The sequence below is a fragment of the Alosa sapidissima genome, chromosome 7 (assembly GCF_018492685.1).
Source record: "Alosa sapidissima isolate fAloSap1 chromosome 7, fAloSap1.pri, whole genome shotgun sequence".
Lineage (NCBI taxonomy): Eukaryota > Metazoa > Chordata > Actinopteri > Clupeiformes > Clupeidae > Alosa > Alosa sapidissima.
In genome coordinates, this window is record NC_055963.1 from 8,734,056 (window position 1) to 8,760,584 (window position 26,529).

General features: G+C 40.5%; 1 protein-coding gene across 1 annotated transcript; it reads left to right on the forward strand.

The window, feature by feature from the left end:
• The first annotated feature begins 484 nt into the window (after positions 1–484).
• LOC121713267 lies at positions 485–26,086 on the forward strand. The gene is made up of 20 exons (XM_042097779.1): positions 485–938; positions 2,992–3,109; positions 3,809–3,971; positions 4,274–4,466; positions 6,508–6,609; positions 8,055–8,156; positions 8,801–8,902; positions 9,546–9,647; positions 10,282–10,383; positions 11,027–11,128; positions 11,772–11,873; positions 12,538–12,639; positions 13,283–13,384; positions 14,032–14,133; positions 15,094–15,213; positions 15,341–15,436; positions 16,643–16,705; positions 16,794–17,093; positions 22,719–22,824; positions 24,486–26,086. The coding sequence occupies exons 1-20, from the start codon at positions 813–815 to the stop codon at positions 26,084–26,086; spliced, it is 3,906 nt and encodes a 1,301-aa protein (XP_041953713.1). The 5' UTR covers positions 485–812.
• Positions 26,087–26,529: the final 443 nt, after the last annotated feature.

The window sequence follows — 26,529 nt, forward strand, 5'->3', positions numbered from 1 at the left end:
GACTGGTCCCTGTTAGTATGGCAGTCACATTACAGGGGGCAGAGAAGGTGGCGTCAGTCAAACAAAAGTTCTGTGGGAAAATATTCCAGGCTGTTCGCTGAGCACAGATTGTACAGATTGTGTGTCCTGTAACCATAAAGTAAGCCTTTTGTCATTTGCATCAAGTAGACCTATGCAGTAATGTTCAGTATAGTCATGTGTGTGTGTGTGTGTGTGTGTGTGTCTGTGTGTGCATACGTGTGTGTTAATAATGTATATGCACTTTGCCAAAACTCCTATTTGTAGGTGGATGACACAGTTATCATTTCTACGTCGTCAACATAAGTGTGTGTGTGTGTGTGTGTGTGTGTGTGTGTGTGTGTGAATAAATTAACATGCTACCATGTTGCCTCCCCCTATATGTCTCAGTGGGTGGATTAAACAGTCACTGTACCATTTTTATTTCCTCCACATCAGCGCGTATGAGGGTGTGTGTGTGTGTGTGTGTGTGTGTGTGTGTGTGTGTGTGTGTGTGTGTTTTCATTTCTATCATTGTGGGGAACGTGACCTGATAGCCCACTCACGCCGTGGGGTACAAAATCCTCATGGGGTACAAATTGCCGTTCCCCACAAATCTAACCAAATATTTTCAGTCAGGATGGGGTACTGATGTGTCCCTTAAATTATCTCAGTGTGCCCTATAATGCAGAAAAACCGTCTATGTGTGTGTTTGAGAGTGTGTTAAGCGAAGCGACATAGTGACAATAGTGGCAAGGATCGGAACTGCAGGGGCCTGTTCCACACACACGCTTCACACACCTTTAACCAATTAGATGTTGGCTGTATGTCACGTGACTCATTCATGCAACCTCATTGGACAACATTCAAGAGCAATGAAGGAAGTCTACTCATGGATGAAGAAGACGATTCCACATGTGGGTAGACATCTTGAATTGACGGTAGGTTTTATAGTTGACTCATTACTCATTAACTATTTTGCAATAATGTCCAGACATCATTATAAAATTGTGTCATCATAAGTGATAATGAATTGAAAACATTGATTGTAAATTGTACAATTGTATTATTTATTATTCAAATATAGAAATAGCTTAGGCTACACGATGTGGCAGTCAGGAAGCTAGCACCTGAGCTAGCTCGCCACTATGTCAAATGTGGGGTTGGTCAAAGGTATTTTCATTAAAACATTTTCATCAGAGGCAACTACAGATAACATCGTAGTTTGCAGTGGTGATAAGTCGTGATAGTCAGAGGAGGATAGCATGATAGTGCATTAGCTGTAGCCTACCTATTATTCCCTATGTAACGTTAGCCTTATTAAGCTAACTATAAGCCAGGCATTACATTGAGGCTACCTCCACACCAAACCAACGGGTATGTTTTTCTTACGGTTTTCACACATTTAACGACAGGTCGTTCACACCTTAAACTACAGACCTTTCACTTATATTCGCCTATTGTGTATGTGTAGGGAAGTGTGCATGTGAGGCTATTTGGTAGGGAGTGTTTGTTGCTCACATTGGAAAAAAGCTTCAAATGTATCTTGACCTACCCATACGTTTTTGTTGTTTCCCAAACGGACAGGTTATGTATTTATACAATTTACAAACATTTCACTCGATTTCAACCAACTGTTATCACAACCTGCAATCCACAACTTGATTCAAATGTGCCTGAGCAGGTATTTTAACAGACAAGTTGAATAGCCTACATGAGAATTAGCTGGCTAGTTTGATGTCAATTTGGTAAGTAATCCTGCAATGGATAATTTCCTAACCAAATGTATGTGTATAGCCTATAGTCCATCATGTGTTGAGTCTGAATGAAGACAATGCAGTTGTGCTATTAAACGAAACTGACAACAGTTCAGATTTGAGGCACTCTAGGTAGATATAGGCCAGGGGTGGCGAACATGCGTCTCGCGAGCCGCATGCGGCTCTTTGCCTCCTCGCGGCTGCTCAACGGATGTTCTCACTTCTCCTTGGATTATAGCCTATTATTTCTGGTAAATGAAAATGCTTTTCATAAGTTGATAGTACTGCTAATAGTTAGGCTGCAATGTTTAAATTAGAATAATTTTACTGTCATGGATAGGAATCTAGCCTAAAAAGAAGCAGACTTTGTTGTAATAGGTGTAATGATACTGTTGCAATCAGGAAAACCCTGACGCTAAGCGTAAATAGAAAGAGGACATTGAAAAGGAGGATTCATCTTTTTGTAGGCTAGCATAGCCTTTCTGGTTAATATGTCAATGTAACCTAAATAACACCGTTAAAAACGTGTTCTACACGTTAGTTTAGGACTTGGTATGCCAGACGTAACTGATGCATATGCTTCAAACCTGTACATTTCCCAAAGGCACTGACTGACCTTTGCAAGTACAAGGTAAAGGTAGGCTATATAGACGTCAGTCAGAGAAGCAGACTCGTTTTCTTTTTGTGTATTTTCTTTTAAAAAAATGTACTGAACACTAGACGGAACATTTGACGGTCACATTGGCAGCATATCAGTTGTTACATTGGAGCATTTCTCATGCTAATAAGTCATTCAGTGGGGGGGAATTTGTGATGTGTGTCTATATTGCTTTCTTTATTGCTTGCTACTTATTCCTGAGAACGATAATTTGTAGCATCTGCCAAGTGTCTCACTTTAAATGAACAGAGAAGATCTATTTTTGTAGGCCTAAGTCACTGTTGTAGTGTGGGCATCTTTTTTTGTTGTGCGGCTCTTTTGAGCTGTGTGGAATTTTTTTTTCTCTTCATGCTGGACTGGTTAGCCGCCGCTGATATAGGCTATGGTGGCAAAAACTGGCAGCACTGTTAAGTGGATGATATACCCACAACCCTCCTTTGGTCTCTTTAGACAACACTGTAGGATTACTTCTTATCTTATGGTCTAGCTAACTATTAGGCAGGTGTTAGAAATAGCCTTTTTCTTCATTTAATACATTTGTGAACTCATGTAAGCAAACTAAATTGTAAATTGCTTTAGGAGAACATGCGTCGCAGCAAGCGACGTCATAGAGACCCGGTTGCAGAAGGAATACATTACATCTCCTTGTCAGCAGACAGGCCAGAACTAACTGCCAAATATATAAACTCTGTCAAAGGTAAGTGGAATAACTAGAAACAGGAGTTGTCAAACATTAAATGTATGTTTGCTGATTTGTGATGCGTAATATACAGATCAGATTGGATGGACTAAGAGGCTATTGAGTAGGGTACTATTAAATGCTAGACTTTGATACAAGACCTGGGCACACTGCACAGAATTATCTACAGACTTCAGATCTTAAGATAATTCTGTAGATAATTATTTTGTACTATAGAGTCTTTATTGTCCTCTAAGGATATTCTTTTTCACACACATTACATTCCAAACCCCCCTAGTTTCTCTCCCCCCTCAACACAATGCAAGCAAAAGGTGGACAGTGCAGACACTGGAATGTCTATCATCAGCACTGGAATGTTTAATTCGCCCCACGTTTCAATCATCCCGGCTCTCCCATACTAATAAAAATAATACAAGATACACTTTCCTAACAAAGAAACACATTCTATCTTAACAAAGGCCACATTGGCTGGACGGAAATCTGTATGCAATGAACCAAACACAGTGTGTTTTTGTTTGTGTTTGATGTAAAATGTGTTATGGATTGCATTTTCTAAGAAATATTATAAAAAAGGTTTAAAGTTGAACAGCTCAGCTACTTAAAGATTATTGGCCAGTTGAAAATGGTAACCCTTCCTGTGTGAGTGGTCTGTCCAAGTCTTTAAAATTGAAACCAACCTCTTTTTGTTCAAAATAGGTCGAGGAGTGTTCAGCCAAACTTACTTTGAAAAAGGAGATTTTTTAGTTGAATACAGAGGAGAGATCATTTCATTTGATGAATGTCAAAGACGCAAAAGGATCTACCATGCTGCACTTCAAGTGTATCTTTTTGAATTTAAGGTCAATGGGAAAAAGTACTGGTAGGTCAATGGTCCCTTTTCACAGGCATGTGATATATGTATGGGAGAGGATAGCTAACACTGATGATTATTCATTCTTCACACTCTGTTAGGCTGTGACATCTAGTTTTTCAATGTCTTTTATCTGTGTTTTCTATTTTATGACCTATCTGTGGAAAGAGAACACAGGCAATAGAAAAGACAAATACAAATAAACTTTCAAACTATTAGTACAATTTTACTAATGTATTAATTCTTTTAACAATCTAACACATGTGATTTTATTCCTGTTTATGAATTACTAATGTATGTCTTGTCTTCAGTATTGATGCTGCAAGAGATGACAACTCCTTTGGCCGATTAGTCAATGATGATCACCTTAATCCAAACAGCAGGATGACGCGAATTACCGTCAAAGGTGAACCTCACCTGTGCTTATTTGCCATACGGCAAATACAACCAGGAGAAGAAATAACTTACAACTACGGTGATATGGACTGGCCATGGAGAGAAAAGGTAAGTGTTAACTATTGCAAGGAAAAACTTTTTGTCATTGATAGTTATAGCCATGCAAGTACATGCAAGTACAGCCGTGGCCCACTGGTTAGCACTCTGGACTTGTAACCGGAGGGTTGCCGGTTCGAGCCCCGACCAGTGGGCCGCGGCTGAAGTGCCCTTGAGCAAGGCACCTAACCCCTCACTGCTCCCCGAGCGCCGCCGATGTAGCAGGCAGCTCACTGCGCCGGGATTAGTGTGTGCTTCACCTCACTGTGTGTTCACTGTGTGTTCACTGTGTGCTGTTTGTGTTTCACTAATTCACCAATTGGGTTAAAATGCAGAGACCAAATTTCCCTCACAGGATCAAAAAAGTGTATATACTTATACTTATACTTATACATGTTATAGGACACTTTTAATCTGAACCAAGGTCTTTGTTTTTATTTTGTTAAGTTCAACATAGGGCTGTGACAGTAACCGTATTACCGTAATACTGCGGTCACGTGACGCCTACTGCGGGTCTGAGCTCCTCACCGCCATCACGCATAAAAAATTAAGAAATTTGTGAATAATTTGGGGGATTTGACTTCATGTACCCACCTGCAGAGGTGTTAAACTGACTGCATAACGGGAGAGAGATTCTTTTCAACCATGACAAATGCACAATGTCAGGTTGAAAACGTAGCAGAACCTCAGAAATAATCACGTTATGCAGTCAGCTTAAGACGTCTGATGAAGTCAAATCCCCCTATTGGCCTGCACATGTGTGCACGTAGTATGTAATGTCGTGATGTGTAATGTAATGAACCATCTTATGACATTGATTCTCAGAGAAATACAGTAATGTTAAGTAGGCTAACCTTCCATTTTCAAAACAAAACTTATCATCAAAAAATGAAGCAAACCCGACCTTTAGTGTTGTGTTGGGGAGCGCAATGTTCCAACATTCCATTTGTTTACTATGCGAGTGTAGGGGAGAGCTGGCACAATCGTAACACTTTTCTATTCTCTCCGTTCAAACTCGATATACATAAAGCTGTTAAACATGAAAGCTGTAAAATTTGGCCAGAAAGGAGTCATACATGTTTACTCCATAAAAGTTTAAAAAGAATTTCTGTTTTGTTCTAGTTTGTTAAGAATTTAACCTCACAATGGCATGTAGGTCTAGGCTAGCCTAGGACCTACATTTGTTACAACCTGACGCAGCCATTGAAAAAAGTTTCTAAAGTTTAATTGGTTGTGATGGCAGCACAAAATTCATAATCCATAACTCGCAATCAGAAACCACAGTAATTTCTTGCTTTCCAGCCAGTCGCAAATTATCTGCGAACCAGCAATCTCTTTGTCGAGGATGCCCTAACCTTGCAGATCATAGACAGAGAAAGCATGCTCTGGAAACAGAACAGATTTGCATGTCAAGTGTAGCCATGGGTCTGTAGCTTTAAGGCAATTCTGCCTGGGCCTAGCCACGTTTCAACCATCTCATTCATTCATTTGTTGTTTAACAGACGTTTCAAGCGTGCGCTTTATTTGAAATACAGCATATGCGTGTTGTTTAAAGGGACACCAGGCAAGCCTGATGCTTTTTATCTACGAAACTCCCCCTTCGCTCGGTCTGAAGCTCTTCCTTTTCTTTGCATCTTCCGTCAAGGGTTTTTATACACACGTTTGCAACAATCGCTAGCGTTTAGTAGCCTGCCTCTGAGGATGTAATTGATCCTGCTTCGGTCGGCGGGTAGGATACACTGAACTTGCAAGCGGGATATTCTTCCTACAGGCAGTAGGGGCGGGCGAGAGAGTCTTCATTCGCCCTGTAATGAGTCATTTAACCATATACCGATTTACGAAGATGGGTAATTAACACGAAAACGTTGCCTGGTGTCCCTTTAATAATGTTTAATAACGGTAGAGCTTGTTCCTTTAAAATATAGGCAAAGAATGTATTCTTGCTTTAGTATAGGCCTACATTTTAGACTTATTCTCAAATTCAGATTGTGCAACTAGCAATACTTATAATGAAATGTTTTCTCTGACATTGACTATTTATATTCATTTCCAGAGTGATGATCTTGCACTGCAGTCCCCAGACAAAGTAGATGACTCCGGCTGTGTGGAAGCAGCACATGCTGCCACGGTTGACTACTGCAAAGTAGATCTACAGGTAACTGCATTATTGTATTTTGATTTGTTAGTATTTGTAACCTAATGGGACTGTTTGTTCCACACGATGCACCATGAGTGAATTTGTTCTTGCACTGGCTACCATACAATGTGGAAGAATGTACTAATCCCAAATTAGGTAGCTGAAATGTTGAAGTTGGAGAACTTCAAATGGAGAAGCAATTTGAGCTAAATTCTTCTGGTTGTGAAAGCCTTCATTTAGACCTAACCAAAACATACCCTGTGAGGTGGACTGGATGTGTATATGAAATTGACATACACAATAGTAAAGGTTTGGAGAATTTTAACAAGGCCGACCTCCTCCCCAGTCCTTTCAGTCTTTGTTTCTCCATTACATTGTTGGACCCTGGGAGCATCCCCTGTTCAGTTCAGTTTCAGTTTATTGTCCCCTAAGGGAAACTTGTCTTGCAGCCAAGTAAACATACACGTAGCACAACAGGTAAACAACAGTTTGATTGCAACATAATAGTTTAGCTACAGTTTTGATGCAGCATCTACATAAACATCCAATAGCCTTGCTAGAAAAGCAAACTAAAACAGCAAGATCAACACAACAGAAGCTGAGAACACAGTAGCCTTTGTGTGCACAATTATTTCCTGCCATTTACCATTACAAATCCACCTTTGTTTATTTTGTCCTAAATAATGGCAATGAGCGAGTTAAAGTTGGCTATGATGCTATTTAGAAGCATGTATCCCAAGTTAGGAGTCCATATTGAGAAGTTGAAATACATCAAGTTTAAACAATGAGTTTAAATGAAGTTCATCTCTATGTTAGTCTTTATTTGCAACTAATATATACCCCCACAAGGTTGACTGGCTGTGTTCATGAAGTTGACTACAGACAATTATGGAATTGGTCTATTTGTGAAAGTGTTTGTGCCACTAATGTTAAAAGTTATTATGTACCATATGAGGTTAACCAGTTTTGTGTGTGATGTTGACTACGGACAACCATGGAATTGAACTGCACACATGACACATACTGGGGTAGAGTAGTAGGGTAGAAGCCTGAGTGATATCGATTTCGAAGTTTGTATTTCCAGCTAATAATATGTACCCCACTCGGTTGACTGACTATGTGTGTGAAATTAACTTCAGGCAACCATGGAATTGTTCCTAATATTATCATATGTACCCCACACGGTTGACTGGCTATGTGTGTGAAGTTGACATCAGACAACCATGGAATTGGTCCCCACACATAACATTTACCCGGTCAAGTGTGATTGTAATAGTTAGAAATTATATTAGAGGATATCAACCATGGGTTATATTTACAAAGGTGACCACCTCTTACTTTAGGTATAGACTATTGCTTTTAAATGTTTTTACACATGTATTACAATAGGTCTACTGTATATATCAAAGTGTTGCTACAAACATGTTCACCCATAACTTAATTATGTTTGTACTCTTGTTTAGGAGGATGATGTTGATGTTGAGAGCACATATCAAGGAGAGGACCCCAACACAATCATTGTAGAACATCCTGCTGTGGTTGAATTCTCTCAAACCGATCTGAAGGTAACTAAATCAGTGTATTTTCTTTATTCTCCTTTGGAAATAGAATTGAACTGTTCTGTTGCGGATAATGTGCCATCACAAATTGACCTTAGGTTTATTTATTTATGAATTAAGTGTTGGTCAGTGAGCTAAGGTTATCTTAGGTACAGTGTTATTTAGACATATTTTATTCCCCAGGCTAGATGATCAAATTTAGGAGAAGATGGTGAACTTCAAATAGGGTAGAAGCCTATGTGATGTTGATTTCAATGCAAAAGTTTAAATTTTTTTAGCTAATGTTATATATGTACCCCACACGGTTGACTGACTATGTGTGTGAAGTTGACTACCATGGAACTGCTGTTAATATTAAAATATGTACCCCACACGGTTGACTGACTGTGTGTGTAAAGTTGACTTCAGACAACCATGGAATTGGTCCCCACACATAACATATACCACAGTCAAGTGTGATTGTAATAGTTAGAAATGATATTAGATGATCTCAACCATGGGTTATAATTACAAAGGTGACCACCTCTTACTTTAGGTATAGACTGTTGCTTTTAAATTCTTTTACACATGTATTACAATAGGTCTATATATCAAAGTGTTGCTACAAACATGTTCACCCTTCACTTAATTATGTTTGTACTCTTGTTTAGGATGATGTTGTTGATGTTGAGAGCGCATATCAAGGAGAGGACCCCAACACAATCATTGTAGCACATCCTGATGTGGTTGAATTCCCTCAAACAGATCTGAAGGTAACTAAATCAGTGTATTGTCTTTATTCTCCTTTGGAAATAGAATTGAACTGTTCTGTTGCGGATAATGTGCCATCACAAATTGACCTTAGGTTTATTTATTTATGAATTAAGTGTTGGTCAGTGAGCTAAGGTTATCTTAGGTACAGTGTTATTTAGACATATTTTATTCCCCAGGCTAGATGATCAAATTTAGGAGAAGATGGTGAACTTCAAATAGGGTAGAAGCCTATGTGATGTTTATTTCAATGCAAAAGTTTACATTTTTTTAGCTAATGTTATATATGTACCCCACACGGTTGACTGACTGTGTGTGTGAAGTTGTCACCATGGAACTGCTGTTAATATTAAAATATGTACCCCACACGGTTGACTGACTGTGTGTGTAAAGTTGACTTCAGACAACCATGGAATTGGTCCCCACACATAACATATACCACAGTCAAGTGTGATTGTAATGGTTAGTAGTGATATTAGATGATGTCAATCGTGGGTTATATTTACAAAGGTGACCACCTCTTACTTTAGGTATAGACTGTTGCTTTTAAATTCTTTTACACATGTATTACAATAGGTCTATATATCAAAGTGTTGCTACAAACATGTTCACCCTTCACTTAATTATGTTTGTACTCTTGTTTAGGATGATGTTGTTGATGTTGAGAGCGCATATCAAGGAGAGGACCCCAACACAATCATTGTAGCACATCCTGATGTGGTTGAATTCCCTCAAACAGATCTGAAGGTGACTAAATCAGTGTATTTTCTTTATTCTCCTTTGGAAATAGAATGGAACTGTTCTGTTGCGAATAATATGCCACCACAAATTGACCTAAGGTTTGTTTGTTTATGAATTTAGTGTTGGTCCGTGAGCTAAGGTTAACTTTGGTACAGTGTTTTTTAGACATATTTTATTATCTGGGCTACATGATCAAATTTAGGAGAAGATGGTGAACTTCAAATAGGGTAGAAGCCATTTTTTTAGCTAATGTTATATATGTACCCCACACGGTTGACTGACTGTGAGTGTGAAGTTGACTACCATGGAACTGCTGTTAATATTAAAATATGTACCCCACACGGTTGACTGAGTGTGTGTGTAAAGTTGACTTCAGACAACTATGGAATTGGTCCCCACACATAACATATACCACAGTCAAGTGTGATTGTAATGGTTAGTAGTGATATTAGATGATGTCAACCCTGGGTTATATTTACAAAGGTGACCACCTCTTACTTTAGGTATAGACTATTGATTTTAAATTATTTTACACATGTATTACAATAGGTCTATATATCAATTACAATAGGTCTATATATCAAAGTGTTGCTACAAACATGTTCACCCTTAACTTAATTATGTTTGTACTCTTGTTTAGGATGATGTTGTTGATGTTGAGAGCGCATATCAAGGAGAGGACCCCAACACAATCATTGTAGCACGTCCTGATGTGGTTGAATTCCCTCAAACAGATCTGAAGGTAACTAAATCAGTGTATTTTCTTTATTCTCCTTTGGAAATAGAATTGAACTGTTCTGTTGCGGATAATGTGCCACCACAAATTGACCTAAGGTTTGTTTGTTTCTGAATTTAGTGTTGGTCCGTGAGTTAAGGTTATCTTTGGTACAGTGTTTTTTAGACATTTTATTATCCGGGCTACATGATCAAATTCAGGAGAAGATGGTGAACTTCAAATAGGGTAGAAGCCTATGTGGTGGTGATTTCAATGCAAAAGTTAAAACATTTTTTAGCTAATGTTATATATGTACCCCACACGGTTGACTGACGGTGTGTGTGAAGTTGACTACCATGGAACTGCTGTTAATATTAAAATATGTACCCCACACGGTTGACTGACTGTGTGTGTAAAGTTGACTTCAGACAACTATGGAATCGGTCCCCACACATAACATATACCACAGTCAAGTGTGATTGTAATAGTTAGAAATGATATTAGATGATATCAACCGTGGGTTATATTTACAAAGGTGACCACCTCTTACTTTAGGTATAGACTGTTGCTTTTAAATTCTTTTACACATGTATTACAATAGGTCTATATATCAAAGTGTTGCTACGAACATGTTCACCCTTCACTTAATTATGTTTGTACTCTTGTTTAGGATGATGATGTTGATGTTGAGCGCGCATATCAAGGAGAGGACCTCAACACAATCATTGTAGCACGTCCTGATGTGGTTGAATTCCCTCAAACAGATCTGAAGGTAACTAAATCAGTGTATTTTCTTTATTCTCCTTTGGAAATAGAATTGAACTGTTCTGTTGCGGATAATGTGCCACCACAAATTGACCTAAGGATTGTTTGTTTCTGAATTTAGTGTTGGTCCGTGAGTTAAGGTTATCTTTGGTACAGTGTTTTTTAGACATTTTATTATCCGGGCTACATGATCAAATTCAGGAGAAGATGGTGAACTTCAAATAGGGTAGAAGCCTATGTGGTGTTGATTTCAATGCAAAAGTTAAAACATTTTTTAGCTAATGTTATATATGTACCCCACACGGTTGACTGACGGTGTGTGTGAAGTTGACTACCATGGAACTGCTGTTAATATTAAAATATGTACCCCACACGGTTGACTGACTGTGTGTGTAAAGTTGACTTCAGACGACTATGGAATCGGTCCCCACACATAACATATACCACAGTCAAGTGTGATTGTAATAGTTAGAAATGATATTAGATGATATCAACCGTGGGTTATATTTACAAAGGTGACCACCTCTTACTTTAGGTATAGACTGTTGCTTTTAAATTCTTTTACACATGTATTACAATAGGTCTATATATCAAAGTGTTGCTACGAACATTTTCACCCTTCACTTAATTATGTTTGTACTCTTGTTTAGGATGATGATGTTGATGTTGAGCGCCCATATCAAGGAGAGGACCCCAACACAATCATTGTAGCACATCCTGATGTGGTTGAATTCCCTCAAACAGATCTGAAGGTAACTAAATCAGTGTATTTTCTTTATTCTCCTTTGGAAATAGAATTGAACTGTTCTGTTGCGGATAATGTGCCACCACAAATTGACCTAAGGTTTGTTTGTTTATGAATTTAGTGGTGGTCCGTGAGCTATGGTTAACTTTGGTACAGTGTTTTTTAGACATTTTATTATCCGGGCTACATGATCAAATTCAGGAGAAGATGGTGAACTTCAAATAGGGTAGAAGCCTATGTGGTGTTGATTTCAATGCAAAAGTTGACATTTTTTTAGCTAATGTTATATATGTACCCCACACGGTTGACTGACGGTGTGTGTGAAGTTGACAACCATGGAACTGCTGTTAATATTATAATATGTACCCCACACGGTTGACTGACTGTGTGTGTAAAGTTGACTTCAGACAACTATGGAATCGGTCCCCATACATAACATATACCACAGTCAAGTGTGATTGTAATAGTTAGAAATGATATTAGATGATATCAACCGTGGGTTATATTTACAAAGGTGACCACCTCTTACTTTAGGTATAGACTGTTGCTTTTAAATTCTTTTACACATGTATTACAATAGGTCTATATATCAATTACAATAGGTCTATATATCAAAGTGTTGCTACAAACATGTTCACCCTTAACTTAATTATGTTTGTACTCTTGTTTAGGATGATGTTGTTGATGTTGAGAGCGCATATCAAGGAGAGGACCCCAACACAATCATTGTAGCACGTCCTGATGTGGTTGAATTCCCTCAAACAGATCTGAAGGTAACTAAATCAGTGTATTTTCTTTATTCTCCTTTGGAAATAGAATTGAACTGTTCTGTTGCGGATAATGTGCCACCACAAATTGACCTAAGGTTTGTTTGTTTCTGAATTTAGTGTTGGTCCGTGAGTTAAGGTTATCTTTGGTACAGTGTTTTTTAGACATTTTATTATCCGGGCTACATGATCAAATTCAGGAGAAGATGGTGAACTTCAAATAGGGTAGAAGCCTATGTGGTGTTGATTTCAATGCAAAAGTTAAAACATTTTTTAGCTAATGTTATATATGTACCCCACACGGTTGACTGACAGTGTGTGTGAAGTTGACTACCATGGAACTGGTGTTAATATTAAAATATGTACCCCACACGGTTGACTGACTGTGTGTGTAAAGTTGACTTCAGACAACTATGGAATCGGTCCCCACACATAACATATACCACAGTCAAGTGTGATTGTAATAGTTAGAAATGATATTAGATGATATCAACCGTGGGTTATATTTACAAAGGTGACCACCTCTTACTTTAGGTATAGACTGTTGCTTTTAAATTCTTTTACACATGTATTACAATAGGTCTATATATCAAAGTGTTGCTACGAACATGTTCACCCTTCACTTAATTATGTTTGTACTCTTGTTTAGGATGATGATGTTGATGTTGAGCGCGCATATCAAGGAGAGGACCCCAACACAATCATTGTAGCACATCCTGATGTGGTTGAATTCCCTCAAACAGATCTGAAGGTAACTAAATCAGTGTATTTTCTTTATTCTCCTTTGGAAATAGAATTGAACTGTTCTGTTGCGGATAATGTGCCACCACAAATTGACCTAAGGTTTGTTTGTTTATGAATTTAGTGGTGGTCCGTGAGCTAAGGTTAACTTTGGTACAGTGGTTTTTAGACATTTTATTATCCGGGCTACATGATCAAATTCAGGAGAAGATGGTGAACTTCAAATAGGGTAGAAGCCTATGTGGTGTTGATTTCAATGCAAAAGTTGACATTTTTTTAGCTAATGTTATATATGTACCCCACACGGTTGACTGACGGTGTGTGTGAAGTTGACAACCATGGAACTGCTGTTAATATTATAATATGTACCCCACACGGTTGACTGACTGTGTGTGTAAAGTTGACTTCAGACAACTATGGAATTGGTCCCCACACATAACATATACTACAGTCAAGTGTGATTGTAATGGTTAGTAGTGATATTAGATGATGTCAACCATGGGTTATATTTACAAATGTGACCACCTCTTACTTTAGATATAGACTGTTGCTTTTAAATTCTTTTACACATGTATTACAATAGGTCTACTGTATATATCAAAGTATTGCTACAAACATGTTCACCCTTAACTTAATTATGTTTGTACTCTTGTTTAGGATGATGTTGTTGATGTTGAGAGCACATATCAAGGAGAGGACCCCAACACAATCATTGTAGCACATCCTGATGTGGTTGAATTCCCTCAAACAGATCTGAAGGTAACTAAATCAGTGTATTTTCTTTATTCTCCTTTGGAAATAGAATTGAGCTGTTCTGTTGCAGATAATGTGCCATCACAAATTGACCTTAGGTTTATTTATTTATGAATTAAGTGTTGGTCAGTGAGCTAAGGTTATCTTAGGTACAGTGTTTTTTAGACATATTTTATTCCCCAGGCTAGATGATCAAATTTAGGAGAAGATGGTGAACTTCAAATAGGGTAGAAGCCTATGTGATGTTGATTTCAATGCAAAAGTTTACATTTTTTTAGCTAATGTTATACATGTACCCCACACGGTTGACTGACTGTGTGTGTGAAGTTGACCACCATGGAACTGCTGTTAATATTAAAATATGTACCCCACACGGTTGACTGACTGTGTGTGTAAAGTTGACTTCAGACAACTATGGAATTTGTCCCCACACATAACATATACCACAGTCAAGTGTGATTGTAATGGTTAGTAGTGATATTAGATGATGTCAACCATGGGTTATATTTACAAAGGTGACCACCTCTTACTTTAGGTATAGACTATTGCTTTTAAATTCTTTTACACATGTATTACAATAGGTCTATATATATCAAAGTGTTGCTATGAACATGTTCACCCTTCACTTAATTATGTTTGTACTCTTGTTCTTGCTTGTTCTTACTCTTGTAAATTATATTTATACTCCCTGCTCGCAGCGTTTCTTTGAGGGGGCAGCTGTGGCCTACTGGTTAGCGCTTTGGACTTGTTACCGTGGGGTTGACGGTTCGATCCCCGACCATTAGGCACGGCTGAAGTGCCCTTGAGCAAGGCACCTAACCCCTCACTGCTCCCCGAGCGCCGCAGTTGTTGTAGGCAGCTCACTGCGCTGGGATTAGTGTGTGTTCACCGTGTGCTGAGTGAACCAAATTTCCCTCACCTATTGTTATACAATTTAGTAGATTAATTTAGCATCTGATTTCCTAGGTTCAACAAATTCAAATCCAACTTAAGTTGGTTGAGTACTCAAGCTCTGAAGAAGAAACCAGTGACACGGATCATGTCAGTTGCTCTCGCCAGATTATTGAAGATGAAATCTGTCACAAGGTAATGCATTTACTTTTAATGACTTATATACTGTCATTTATTCAGCTTCTCTTTTTGTGACAGTCTATAGTGATCGTATTTGTTTGCCTTTGTATGTTAACATATGTGTGCTTGTTTTCATGTCCAGAGTGATGCTTTTGAGTTCTGTAATGCAAGTGATGACTCCAGCACAGTCAATGCAGCACATCCTGCTGTACTTGAGTTCACCCAGACAGATCTGCAGGTACGGAACCAAGCGTATACTAGATTTGTGCACTTGGTTAGTACTTTCTGACTTCTTTAGGATATATTTGTATTTTACCTTAATGTGGTATTAAACCTACCTACCTTCCTAACCGACACGCTCTTAAGAGGGTTTTCTACGATTCATCTTACGATCGTTCGTTTGGTTTTTCCGACTGTTTCCCGAACATGCTCGTAGCGTGAACGCGCATGCACTGCTCTTAAGATGCTCTTAAGGGGAGCTGTCCACGTTAATAGTTCTGAAATATCCTCTGATTTGACGGTGATGTCAGGTGACTGCACGTCACAGCTATAGGCCTACCATTTAAACTTCGGATCTACACATTAATTCACATCAATACGAAAATAGAAACACTTTGACATCTGCATGTAAGGATCCCAAGTAGGTTATATACCACACAGAGACATAAATAATTGTAATTATTTTAAGATTAGATTGTTGCACCATGCAATAATTTTTCACGGTGCCACTTAAGAACACGTTTGAAGATAAGAAAGATGTCGAGTAAGAAAGAGAGGAAATGTGTAGGCTTAGATTTTGATGCAGTAGGCTACAGACTAAACCACATGTTGCTTTCTCTGCTTTTTACCTCATAGGCCTAATAAAATATTCACTTAGCAAAGATAATGTCAAACTATTCTGGCAAAGTCTCGTTTTATAACTTGATTGCATTTTTGTCCGCTTTTCATCACATTTTATGACCATTAAATGTAGGCTATGCTGTTTTGCGCGCTAAAATCTGATTCATCACAAGTAAACACAATAAAGAATGGGAACGTAAATTGGATTATGTATTCTAAGTTGTAATTCCTCTGTATGTCCTGTTGGTGACCTCAGTGAGAAGTACTGTTAAGACGCTCTTAGCCGGTAACGAGTACTCTGGAGCACTCGTAGATCTACGAGTGTTTTCACGATGCTCTTAAGCTACGATGGTTTCGGGAAACAGTTGGCAAATCTTAAGACGTTCGTAAGAGGGACTTTACGACGCTCTTAGGCTTAAGATGCTTTCGGGGAAGTGGGCCCTGGCCTCTATTTCAGACCGGCCTTTAACCCAAACCTGTAGCCACACCAGGCGTTTAAAAGACACAGGCGTCTATTTGGGACTCGGCTATTATTTGAAGTTTTATGGTATACAATCTCTTATTTTAAGGAAGGGAGATTACAACTTAACATTTTGTTTTTTAGAATACAGAAAGATCATATGATGAAGATTATGTCCCTAAACTGAGAAGAACAAAAAGCATTGTGGTAAAAACATAAAGAAATTACCCTCATTTTATGTGTCAGCCACACTACAAACCTAAGAATAATTTTGTTTTATCTGTTTTATTTTAAGATGACAACTGACATCCCACCCATAACAAATGATCTATTTGATACTGATGACTCCTGCCCTGACAGTGAAGAAGAATATGTTCCTAAAAGTAGTGATGAAAGTTCAGAAAGTAGCTGTGAAATATCAATCTGTCAAAGTCACACAAACAAAAAGAGAATATCAGGAAAAGAGAGTATGACACATGATGGAGAAGAGGGGAGTGAGACACATGGCATAAACAGAGAGGAGAGTATGGCACACTCTGATATAAACAAACAGAAGAATACACCCCAAAATTCAGAAAGAGAGGACAATATACAAGTATTTGTCTCAGCTGTCGTCAAAAAATGTGACAAAAAAAGACTGTATGATAAAAGGCAGCACTGCTTGTTCTGTAAAAAACCTTTTACAAAAATATCCAAGCATTTAGAACGGAAGCATCAAAATGAAATCGAGGTGGCAAGGGCTGTGAGCTATCCAAAAAATTCAAAAGACAGACGCATGCAGCTTGAGTACCTGCGGAAAAAAGGTAATTGGGTGCACAACACGGAAGTTATGCGAACAGGGAAAGGAAGTCTTGTTGCTTGTAAAAGACCAAATGAAGAAGCTAACGGCAATGAATTTGTCCACTGTTCCTTCTGCTTCGGCCTTTTCACCAGAAAAGTATTATGGCGACATGTGAAGACATGTGGTTTCAAACCACCCGATGTCAAGCCCAGACCAGGGAAGAACAGAGTTCTTTCTTTATGTGCTTTGACACCTGCTCCTGCTGGTATAACTACTGGCCTGTGGAAAGTAATGAGCCACATGAATCAAGACAGAGTTTCACTTGCAGTTAAAGGTGATGAGTTGATAATGGAAAATGGACAGCACCTGTACAACAGATTAGGCAGTGATAGGGCAAAGCATGAACACATTCGACAAAAAATGAGAGAATTGGGTAGACTTATACTCAGTGCAAGAGAGGTCACATCTCTAAGGAGCATTTCGGAAATGATGACACCAACCACCTTTATGCAGACTGTCTTAGCTGTAAAACATGTTAGTGGCTATAATCAGGAAAGTAATACATACAAAATCCCAACTCTTCCGCTAAAATTGGGACAAAGTTTGGCTAAAATTTCAGAACTTTTGGAAAGTAAAGCCTTGGTTAATGGTGATGCAGAGACTGCTACCGAAGCCAGAAATTTCCGTCAGGTATATTATGCCAAATGGAATGAACTGGTTTCAGCATCAGCCTACAGAACACTGGAGGAAGGCAAATGGAATGCACCACTATTGCTTCCTCTCACAGAGGATGTTAAAAAACTGCATTCGTATCTGGATGAGAAGGAGAAAGAGTACCGTGATGGCTTATCATTAGAATCGTCTACAACTAACTGGTCAAAGCTTGCTCAGGTCACACTTGCAAAAGTAATACTTTTTAATCGTCGACGAGAAGGAGAGGTTTCCAAGATGCTGCTCTCCAGTTTTTCTCAGAGAGACAGGTCAAAACCAAATGATGATCTTAATGCAGCACTTTCAGAACTGGAACAAAAACTATGTAAACACTTCCAAAGACTGGAAATACGAGGGAAGCGAGGCCGGAAAGTGCCCGTTTTGTTGACTCCAGACATGGTACAGTCACTGGAACTTCTGGTGGAAAAGAGAGACGAATGTGGGGTGGAGAAAGACAATCCATACCTCTTCTCACGTCCATGTGCTATGACATACTTTCGGGGCTCAGAGTACATCAATCATTTTGCCCACACCTGTGGAGCTAAACATCCAGAGAATCTCTCCTCTACTAAATTGCGCAAGCATATTGGCACACTTTCTAAGGTTTTGAACCTGTCAAACACAGAACTAGACCAATTGGCAGATTTTTTAGGACACGACATACGTATTCATAGGCAGTTTTACAGGCTTCCAGAGGGGACCTTGCAGCTCGCAAAGATTAGCAAGGTCCTTATGGCCCTTGAGACAGGACGTCTCTGTGAGTTCAAAGGGAAAAGCTTGGAAGACATTAACATTGATCCAGATGGTAAGATTCAAAAACGTGGTAACACTACTTGACGGGTGAGTTCATTCATAGCAGCTGTCATAAACTGCACATAAAGCATTCATGACTGTTTCATGAGACATGACTCAACATTCATACCAAACCTTTTATGAATGTGGAAGACAGAACGACGACAACTTGTCAAACTAAAAGTCCAACAATCTCAAAGGTAAACTAGCATACATTCAGCTGACCCATATTTGTGTAACCTGGATACCATTCATTTAATCTCTCCAGCCTTTGTAAATATTTCATGAATATTTTATGAAGTCTACATCGAATGTCACTTTACTAAGTTGTGAAGTATTTGTAATCACTGAGTTTAACACTGGGAGGTAAACTAGCCTATATTCAGCTGACCCGTATTTATGTAACCTGGAACGGTTGGACATTCCCAGTAGCAAAAGATGAGATCATCTGCAAAGGTTACATCATATAACAAAACATTTTTATGAAACAAAAATTATTTGCCTGACCATGTTCTGTCTTTTTGGCACTGGAGTAGCCCATTGACTCACATGTGACGTGATTAGGTAAAAGGTTTGAGAAAAAAAACGGCAATGCTGCTTTGCGATTGTTGGACTTTTATTTTGACAAGTTGTCGTCGCTCTGTCTTCCACATTCATGAAAGGTTTGGTATGAATGTTGAGTAATGTCTCATGAAACTGTCATGAATGCTTTATGTACAGTCTATGACAGCTGCTATGAATGTGTTATGAACTCACCCGTCAAGTAAATTGTTACCAAAAACGTTTTTGCAACAGATCTGTACTAATTCATAACATGAATTCAATTTTTGATTTCCAAAGACAGTTTGGGGTTTTGTAGCATGTTCTGTGTCTGTTACTTAACAGTGGTCTAGTAGTGACATACAAATCAGTGGCCATGTGAACTGATTCTTAAGCTATGAGAAGAGAGGCCTGTTGCTTATTGTCTAGAAACGTGAAGGGCTCATTGCCTCTTTAAAGATATACGTTGTGATCTCAGCTATAGATGTAAGACTGCTCGATTTAATTTGTTAAACATCATTGTTAAGTTTATTAACATTGATCATTTTCTGTTACTCCTTTACAGAAAGAGTTGAGGATGACGGACAGAGTGAGCTACATGATAACTCTGGAGGTAGAGACTTATTTATTTATTTTATGTGCTCCTTTTATGTTAAATTGAATTGAATGTTAAATAACATAAAACTGTTGTTAATTAAGTTTATAATATAATTTCCCCTAATGTATTTATAGAGCAAGTTCAGGATGGTGGACACAGTGCATTGGATGATGAGTCTGAAGGTAGATGATTTATGACTGGTGGGATGAAACTACATTTTATGTGCTCCTTCCATGTTAAATTGAATTGAATTGAATTGAATTGAATTGAATGTTAAATTAGACAAATCTCTGCTTAATTACCGTTTTTCTGGACTATAAGTTGCATCAGTCAAAAAATGCGTCATGAACAGGGAAAAAACATATCTGTATATATTTCCCTCACGGGATCAAAAGAGTGTATATATGTCATTGGCGGTCCGTGAGTTCAGTGGTTAGGCCTTCAATGATGACTATTTTCTGACTATTTTCTCTCTCTTACGCGAGTCTGTGTAGCACTAGAATCTTCGTTGCACAAACAATTTATGTTCCGATTGCTTACTTGGTTAACAGATCATCCTCAGCAGCAAAGTAGGCTGCTAGGCTATTTATTTACCACCCATATTCACAAGTAGTCACAGTCACAGGGTTCATTCAGGTCTCCATCCTCGGCAGTATTACTTTTGTTCTCCAATCCAATTACAATCTGCTATTCTGGACATTCTGTTTCACCGTTTCATGCTTGGTCTCTGACTGTGCAGCATTGATGTTATCTTCTCTTCCAGTCTCTTGATCCCTTCCATGGCTGGTCTTCTCAATTGTTGATTCTAGTGTGCCTCATCCTCTTGACTGGCTGGCAAGACTGGGACAGCGTTGTCATTCTTTACCAGCGTTTCATGTTATTCAATCCATTCAATCCAATCCATCAAAAGGCATTGAACGAGCAGTCTCCAGACAGGTCTCTGACTTCCTTTCACAGAACAACCTCCTGGATCCAAATCAATCTGGGTTCTGTAACAGAAGCCTTAAAAGAAGCCAAGGCGACCGCTCGGTCATCAGTACTCATTCTGCTTGACTTATCGGCTGCCTTTGACACGGTTAATCACCGCATCCTTCTCTCCATACTCTCTAACATGGGAATCTCCGGTTCTGCTCTCTCCTGGTTTGAATCCTACCTCACAGGATGCTCGTTTAGCGTATCATGGCTTGGTCAGCTATCTGCACCTCACTATCTCACCACAGGGGTCCTCCAGGGCTCAGTGCTGGGCCCCCTTCTTTTTGCTATCTACACCACCTCCTTGGGACAGATCATCCGTTCGCATGGCTTCTCATACCACTGCTATTAACCAAAGTCGCTTTGGTTAAAAAAAAAGCGTCAGCCAAATGTAATGTAATACTATGCAGACGACACACAGCTCTATCTGTTCTTTCCACCTGATGACCCCTCGGTTTCAGCACGGATCTCGGATTGCCTCTCAGACATAGCTACATGGATGAAGGCACACCACCTCCAGCTGAACCTCTCAAAGACTGAACTGCTGGTCCTCCCAGCTAAACCTACCATACACCACGACATCAACATCAAATTTGACTCCCTGTCTGTTTCACCTACCAGGACTGCAAGAAATCTAGGAGTTGTGCTCGACAACCAACTAACCTTCTCAGATCATGTTGCCTCAGTCTCCCGGTCATGCCGTTTTGCACTCTACAACATAAGGAAAATCAGGACTTACTTGACTCAGGATGCTACTCAACTTCTGGTTCAGGCAATAGTGATCTCAAGACTTGACTACTGCAACGCCCTCCTGACAGGTCTCCCAGCCTGCACAGTGAAACCCCTTCAGATGATTCAGAACGCGGTGGCGCGCCTGGTCTACATCCAACCCAAAAGGGCATATGTTACCCCACTGCTCATCCAGCTACACTGGCTACCTATGGCGGCCCGCATCAAATTCAAGGCTCTAACCCTTGCCTACAAAGTAGTCTCCGGTTCTGCTCCCGCCTACTTGAATGCCCTCATACAGACATACGCTACCTCCAGACCGCTGCGCTCCTCAAACGAACAACGTCTAGCTCTACCACCGGTAGCTCAGGCCAATCCAAACTTTTCTCATCTGTTGTTCCTTGTTGGTGGAACACACTGCCAGTTCCTACAAGGGCAGGGACATCCCTCTCCATCTTCAAAAAACTCCTGAAGACCCAGCTCTTTAGAGAATATCTCCACTTAAAACAAGTCTTGCTGATACCAGCACCTACCAGCCGTCTTGAACTGACACTCAACTGTCAAAAACAGCACTCACTGATGCACTTATACCGTTTTTAAATGGTCCTAAAATTGTTAAGAATGGCTTTAAAACTTAATCTGTTACCATGTTGTTAGTCGCTTTGGTTAAAAATGCGTCAGCCAAATGTAATGTAATGTAATGTCAAGTTCTCTAACTTTTAATGACCACCGTCATCCACACTCGCTCACAATAACAGTCTCTAGGTGTTTTCTACACAATAAAAGTCCCTAGGTGATTTCATGGGAAATACAACATATTATATTTCAGTTAACAAACTCACTCTCTTCTTAAAAAAAAAAAAAAAATGTAAACCCTAAGGCTTTCCAATAAACATAATAACAATGCAAAACAATTTATCTTTTAACAGTATTCAAGTACCATGTAGTTATGAATAAGAGTACAACAAAAACACTCTAATCTATATATTCTTGTCAAGTTTCCAGTGTCCCTCACTCAGTGCTTTCAGTAACTGTTGAGGTGAGGCCCCCTTTTTGGTTAAGCAGTCTGCAAGTTGTTCTTTTGTGTTGTTCCACAGAACATGCTCAATTTTCAGTGTTTGGACAAGCTCCTTGATACTACTCACTTCCAGGCGAAGTCTCTTCTCAGAGACAGACTTTGTGGACTTGAGTGCATCACCATCTGTAACAATCAGCCCTTTAACGTTCTTTTTAAACAGTTGTGTTACTATAAACGCACAAGGGGTTCTTGGGAATTTAAGTAGTAATCGACAATAACAAAACACTTCAATACTGTCACATACTTTTTGCCTTCTTAACCAAACATATATGCATAAGAGCAGATGTACGGCCGTTAATAAAGCACACAGCAATGAACAAATATCAGACACCACTGAACACAAACAAGAAAAGACGCACCAAACAGTTCAATTGAATAATGCGCTTAGCGCGGTATATTATCAATGCACCAATTATTCCGTGCACCCACACAATACTTGAACCCCCCCCCCCCTTGTCTCAGTCCACAAAATTAAACTAAAAGTCCAAACTAAAGGAAAACTTCAAGTCTTTCCCAGGATTGCGCTATAGTCTTTAAATTCCAACCAGGAAACAGATAGGTCTGCATCAGGGCATGGGCCTAGTGAACAGCACCATGAACCAAGGGGAGATGCATGGGTCACTAGAAGAATTCCTGTGGGGGAAGTAACATCACTAATTAGTTCACTTTACGTATCAGACCCAGAAGAGAATGAACAAAGCATTGGAGATGAGGGAAACACATCTTACCTCACACTTCCTGCTCTCACAACCATTACCACCGACTTAGATTCAGTCATGGACAGATTAAATACACTTGAGACTGACTTCAGAGATTCTGTTAATAGTGCCTTAAACAGAGAAGCAGGCATAAGGAGTTATGTGGACCGAAGTGTTGAGGCACTTGAGCAATGCATGATAACAACACTGAAACAGTTTGAGGAAAAATGAGTGGAGTGCTTACAGAGGCGTGATGAAAAATGGAAAGCAGAAATTGAACGGCTGAAGCGCGCCAGCCTTGTTGCTCTCCCGAGGCCTTATCCACGCACGGGAGCTACTATTCTTCCACCTCATAGCCGCTCCACTCCTGCTCAAGTTTCCTATGGTGTTCCATTGGCACCTAGTTACTCCAGTGCGTTCACACAAACTCATGCTTCTCTTAGCACGGCAGGGCCTGTTATGACCCCGTCTATCAGTAGCATCACTTCTCCTTCTCGCCAACATGACCACTCCTGACATGGCATCTAGTTCTGACAGTGCTGTGCAGCCCTCTACTCATGTTCAAGAGCTCATTCCAAGCCAACCAGCGCATAATGTGGTAGGTGCCCAGCTTTAGACACCATTCACGGGAGCACTCTCTCAGCCACCTACACAGCCTTTTACACTAAGCACAAGCCTCTCACCTCCTTTGAGTGCTTCAGGTAGCCAACCCACCCCCCCAGACCTCCTGTGGTTTATTCCAGGCCGGCTATCCAGATGGAGTTTCCTTCTTTTAGTGGGTCCAGGGAAGTGGCCAATGTTCTTAATTTTGTTGATCGCTGCGAAACATTTTTTGCAGTGTGGCCATCGTCTGATGCAGAGCTGAAAGGCGCCCTGTCCAACACGCTTAAAGGGCCAGCACATAGCTGGTGGCGAAAAACAATGTGCACAACTGGCTTGAGTTTAAGAAGGCCTTTAAGGATGCCTTCCTCCCTCCTGATTACCTCACCGAGGCAGAAGAAAAGCTACGGGACATGGTACAGTTGCCAGATCAGTGTCTGGGGATTTTGCTTATGACTATCGTGCTCTTTGTCTGTGGTGGAAACCAGACATCACAAAGACTGAGTTGGTGCGCAAGATCCTGAACAACTGCAACCCTCGAATAGCTGGCTGTCTCCAGGGCACTGTCACAAACGTGGACCAGCTGGTTCAGATTGGTACCCTGGTAGAGAAAGACTGCACCTCATCTAAAAAGTACTGGGGAAAGGTGGACCAGCAAGGGAAGCTCCATAAAGCTGGACTGACACTTCACCTTAAGAAGTGTGCCTTTTTCCGGCAGGAGCTGAAGTTCTTGGGCCACGTAGTCTCGGACAAGGGTGTGCAGGTGGATCTAGAAAAGACTCTGGCAGTGACCATGTATCCACCGCCCACTAACATCAAGACCCTCCAGCGTTTCTTAGGCCTTGTGGGGTGGTACCACAAATGTATTCACCATTTTGCAGACCTGGCTGCTCTATTGAATCGGCTGAAGAGGAAGGATGTAGAGTGGGTCTGGTCAGAGGAATGTCAGCAAAGTTTTGATCAGCTGAAGAGGGCACTGGTGGACGCACCTATCCTCATGGAGCCTGAGACCTCCCTGCCATTTGAAATCCACACGGATGCCAGCGATGTGGGTTTGGGGGCTGTGCTGGTGCAGAGAACAGCTGAAGAGGAGAAGGTGATCGCCTATGCATCCAGGGGGTTGCGTGGTGCAGAGTGCAATTACTCCACCTCTGAAAAGGAGTGTCTTGCAGTCGTCTGGGCTGTTGAGAAGTGGAGGCACTACCTTGAGGGGGCGGAGTTCACCATACACACAGACCATACTGCCTTGACATGGGTCTTCAATTGTCCAAAAACCTCCTCTTGCCTGACTCGCTGGATCCTGCGGCTCCAGCAGTTTCAATTTAGAGTACAATACAGGAAAGGACTCCATAACATTGTGCCTGATGCCCTGCTCCGAGCTGTTACACCTCCCTCTTTAGCTGCAGTCTGTGCTGTGGCGAATGTGTCCGATTCCTCTGAACTGCCCTCCTCCCTGTCTGAAATAAGGGAGGCACAAGAAGAGGATTCAGAGGTCACAGACTTGGCCAAAGAGGCAGACACCCTTAGTAGGTCTGACAGGATGGGCTTCACAAAGCTGCAAGGCCTCCTGTATCGACGGTCTCCTGTGAGGGATAAATATCAGCTGGTTGTCCCAAAGTCTCTTGTGCTTGTCTTTCTGGCCTACTTCCACAATCATCCTCTGAGTGGGCATCTGGGCAGGCTGAAAACACTCCTGAGGATCCTTGAGGTAGCCTGGTGGCCATCCGTTTGCAAAGACGTTTGGAATCAAATCAAGGTCTGTACCATCTGCCAAGTCTACAAGGCTGAAAATCAGAAGCTGGCTGGCCTCATGCAGCCTACTCCAGTGGAGGATCCTTGGGGAAAGCTGGGCATGGACCTCATGGGGCCCTTTCCCCGCAGCAAAAGGGGCAACACCTTCCTTCTCGTCCTTGTGGATTATTTCACAAAATGGGTGGAGATGTTTCCTTTAAAAGATGGCAAGGCACACCACATTGTGTTCATCTTGAAAGATGAAATCTTCACCCGCTTTGGTGTCCCACGGGAGTTGGTCTCTGACCGGGGGCCACAGTTCACTGGCCATGAAATGGCTAACCTCTGCAAGACCTGACCCCAAGCCAAGCTCACTGAGTGGTCCAAACGGTCAATCAAGACGATTATTGCATCATACGTGGGGAACCAACATAAGAACTGGGACCAGTGGATCAGGGAGTTCAGTTTCGCCATCAATGCTGCCTATCATGAGACCACGGGCCGAACACCTGCAGAGCTGGTGCTCGGGAGGACCCTGAAGGGCCCACTGGAGAGACTCATTGGTTCACCTCCTACGCCACAACAGTCACCATACACACTCCTGGAGAGACAAAAACAAATGAATGAGCAAATCAAGAAGAGTTGAGGCGTGTCAGTCCAGACAAGCCAGGTATTACAATACCCACAGGAGAGGTGCACAACTCCTGCTGGGAGACCTAGTCTGGGTCTGTACTCACCTGCTCTCTAAAGCATCAGAAAATTTCTCATCTACGCTTGCGCCCAAATGGTCAGGTCCGGCTA

Bases quoted from the DNA above. Each gene is read 5' to 3' on its own strand.
- LOC121713267 (XM_042097779.1), top strand. From the start codon at position 813: ATGTTGGCTGTATGTCACGTGACTCATTCATGCAACCTCATTGGACAA. The intron at 3,972-4,273 runs GTAGGTCAATGG...TCTTGTCTTCAG, and splicing joins GTCAATGGGAAAAAGTACTG to TATTGATGCTGCAAGAGATG. The intron at 22,825-24,485 runs GTAACAATCAGC...GGTGGAAACCAG, and splicing joins ACTTGAGTGCATCACCATCT to ACATCACAAAGACTGAGTTG.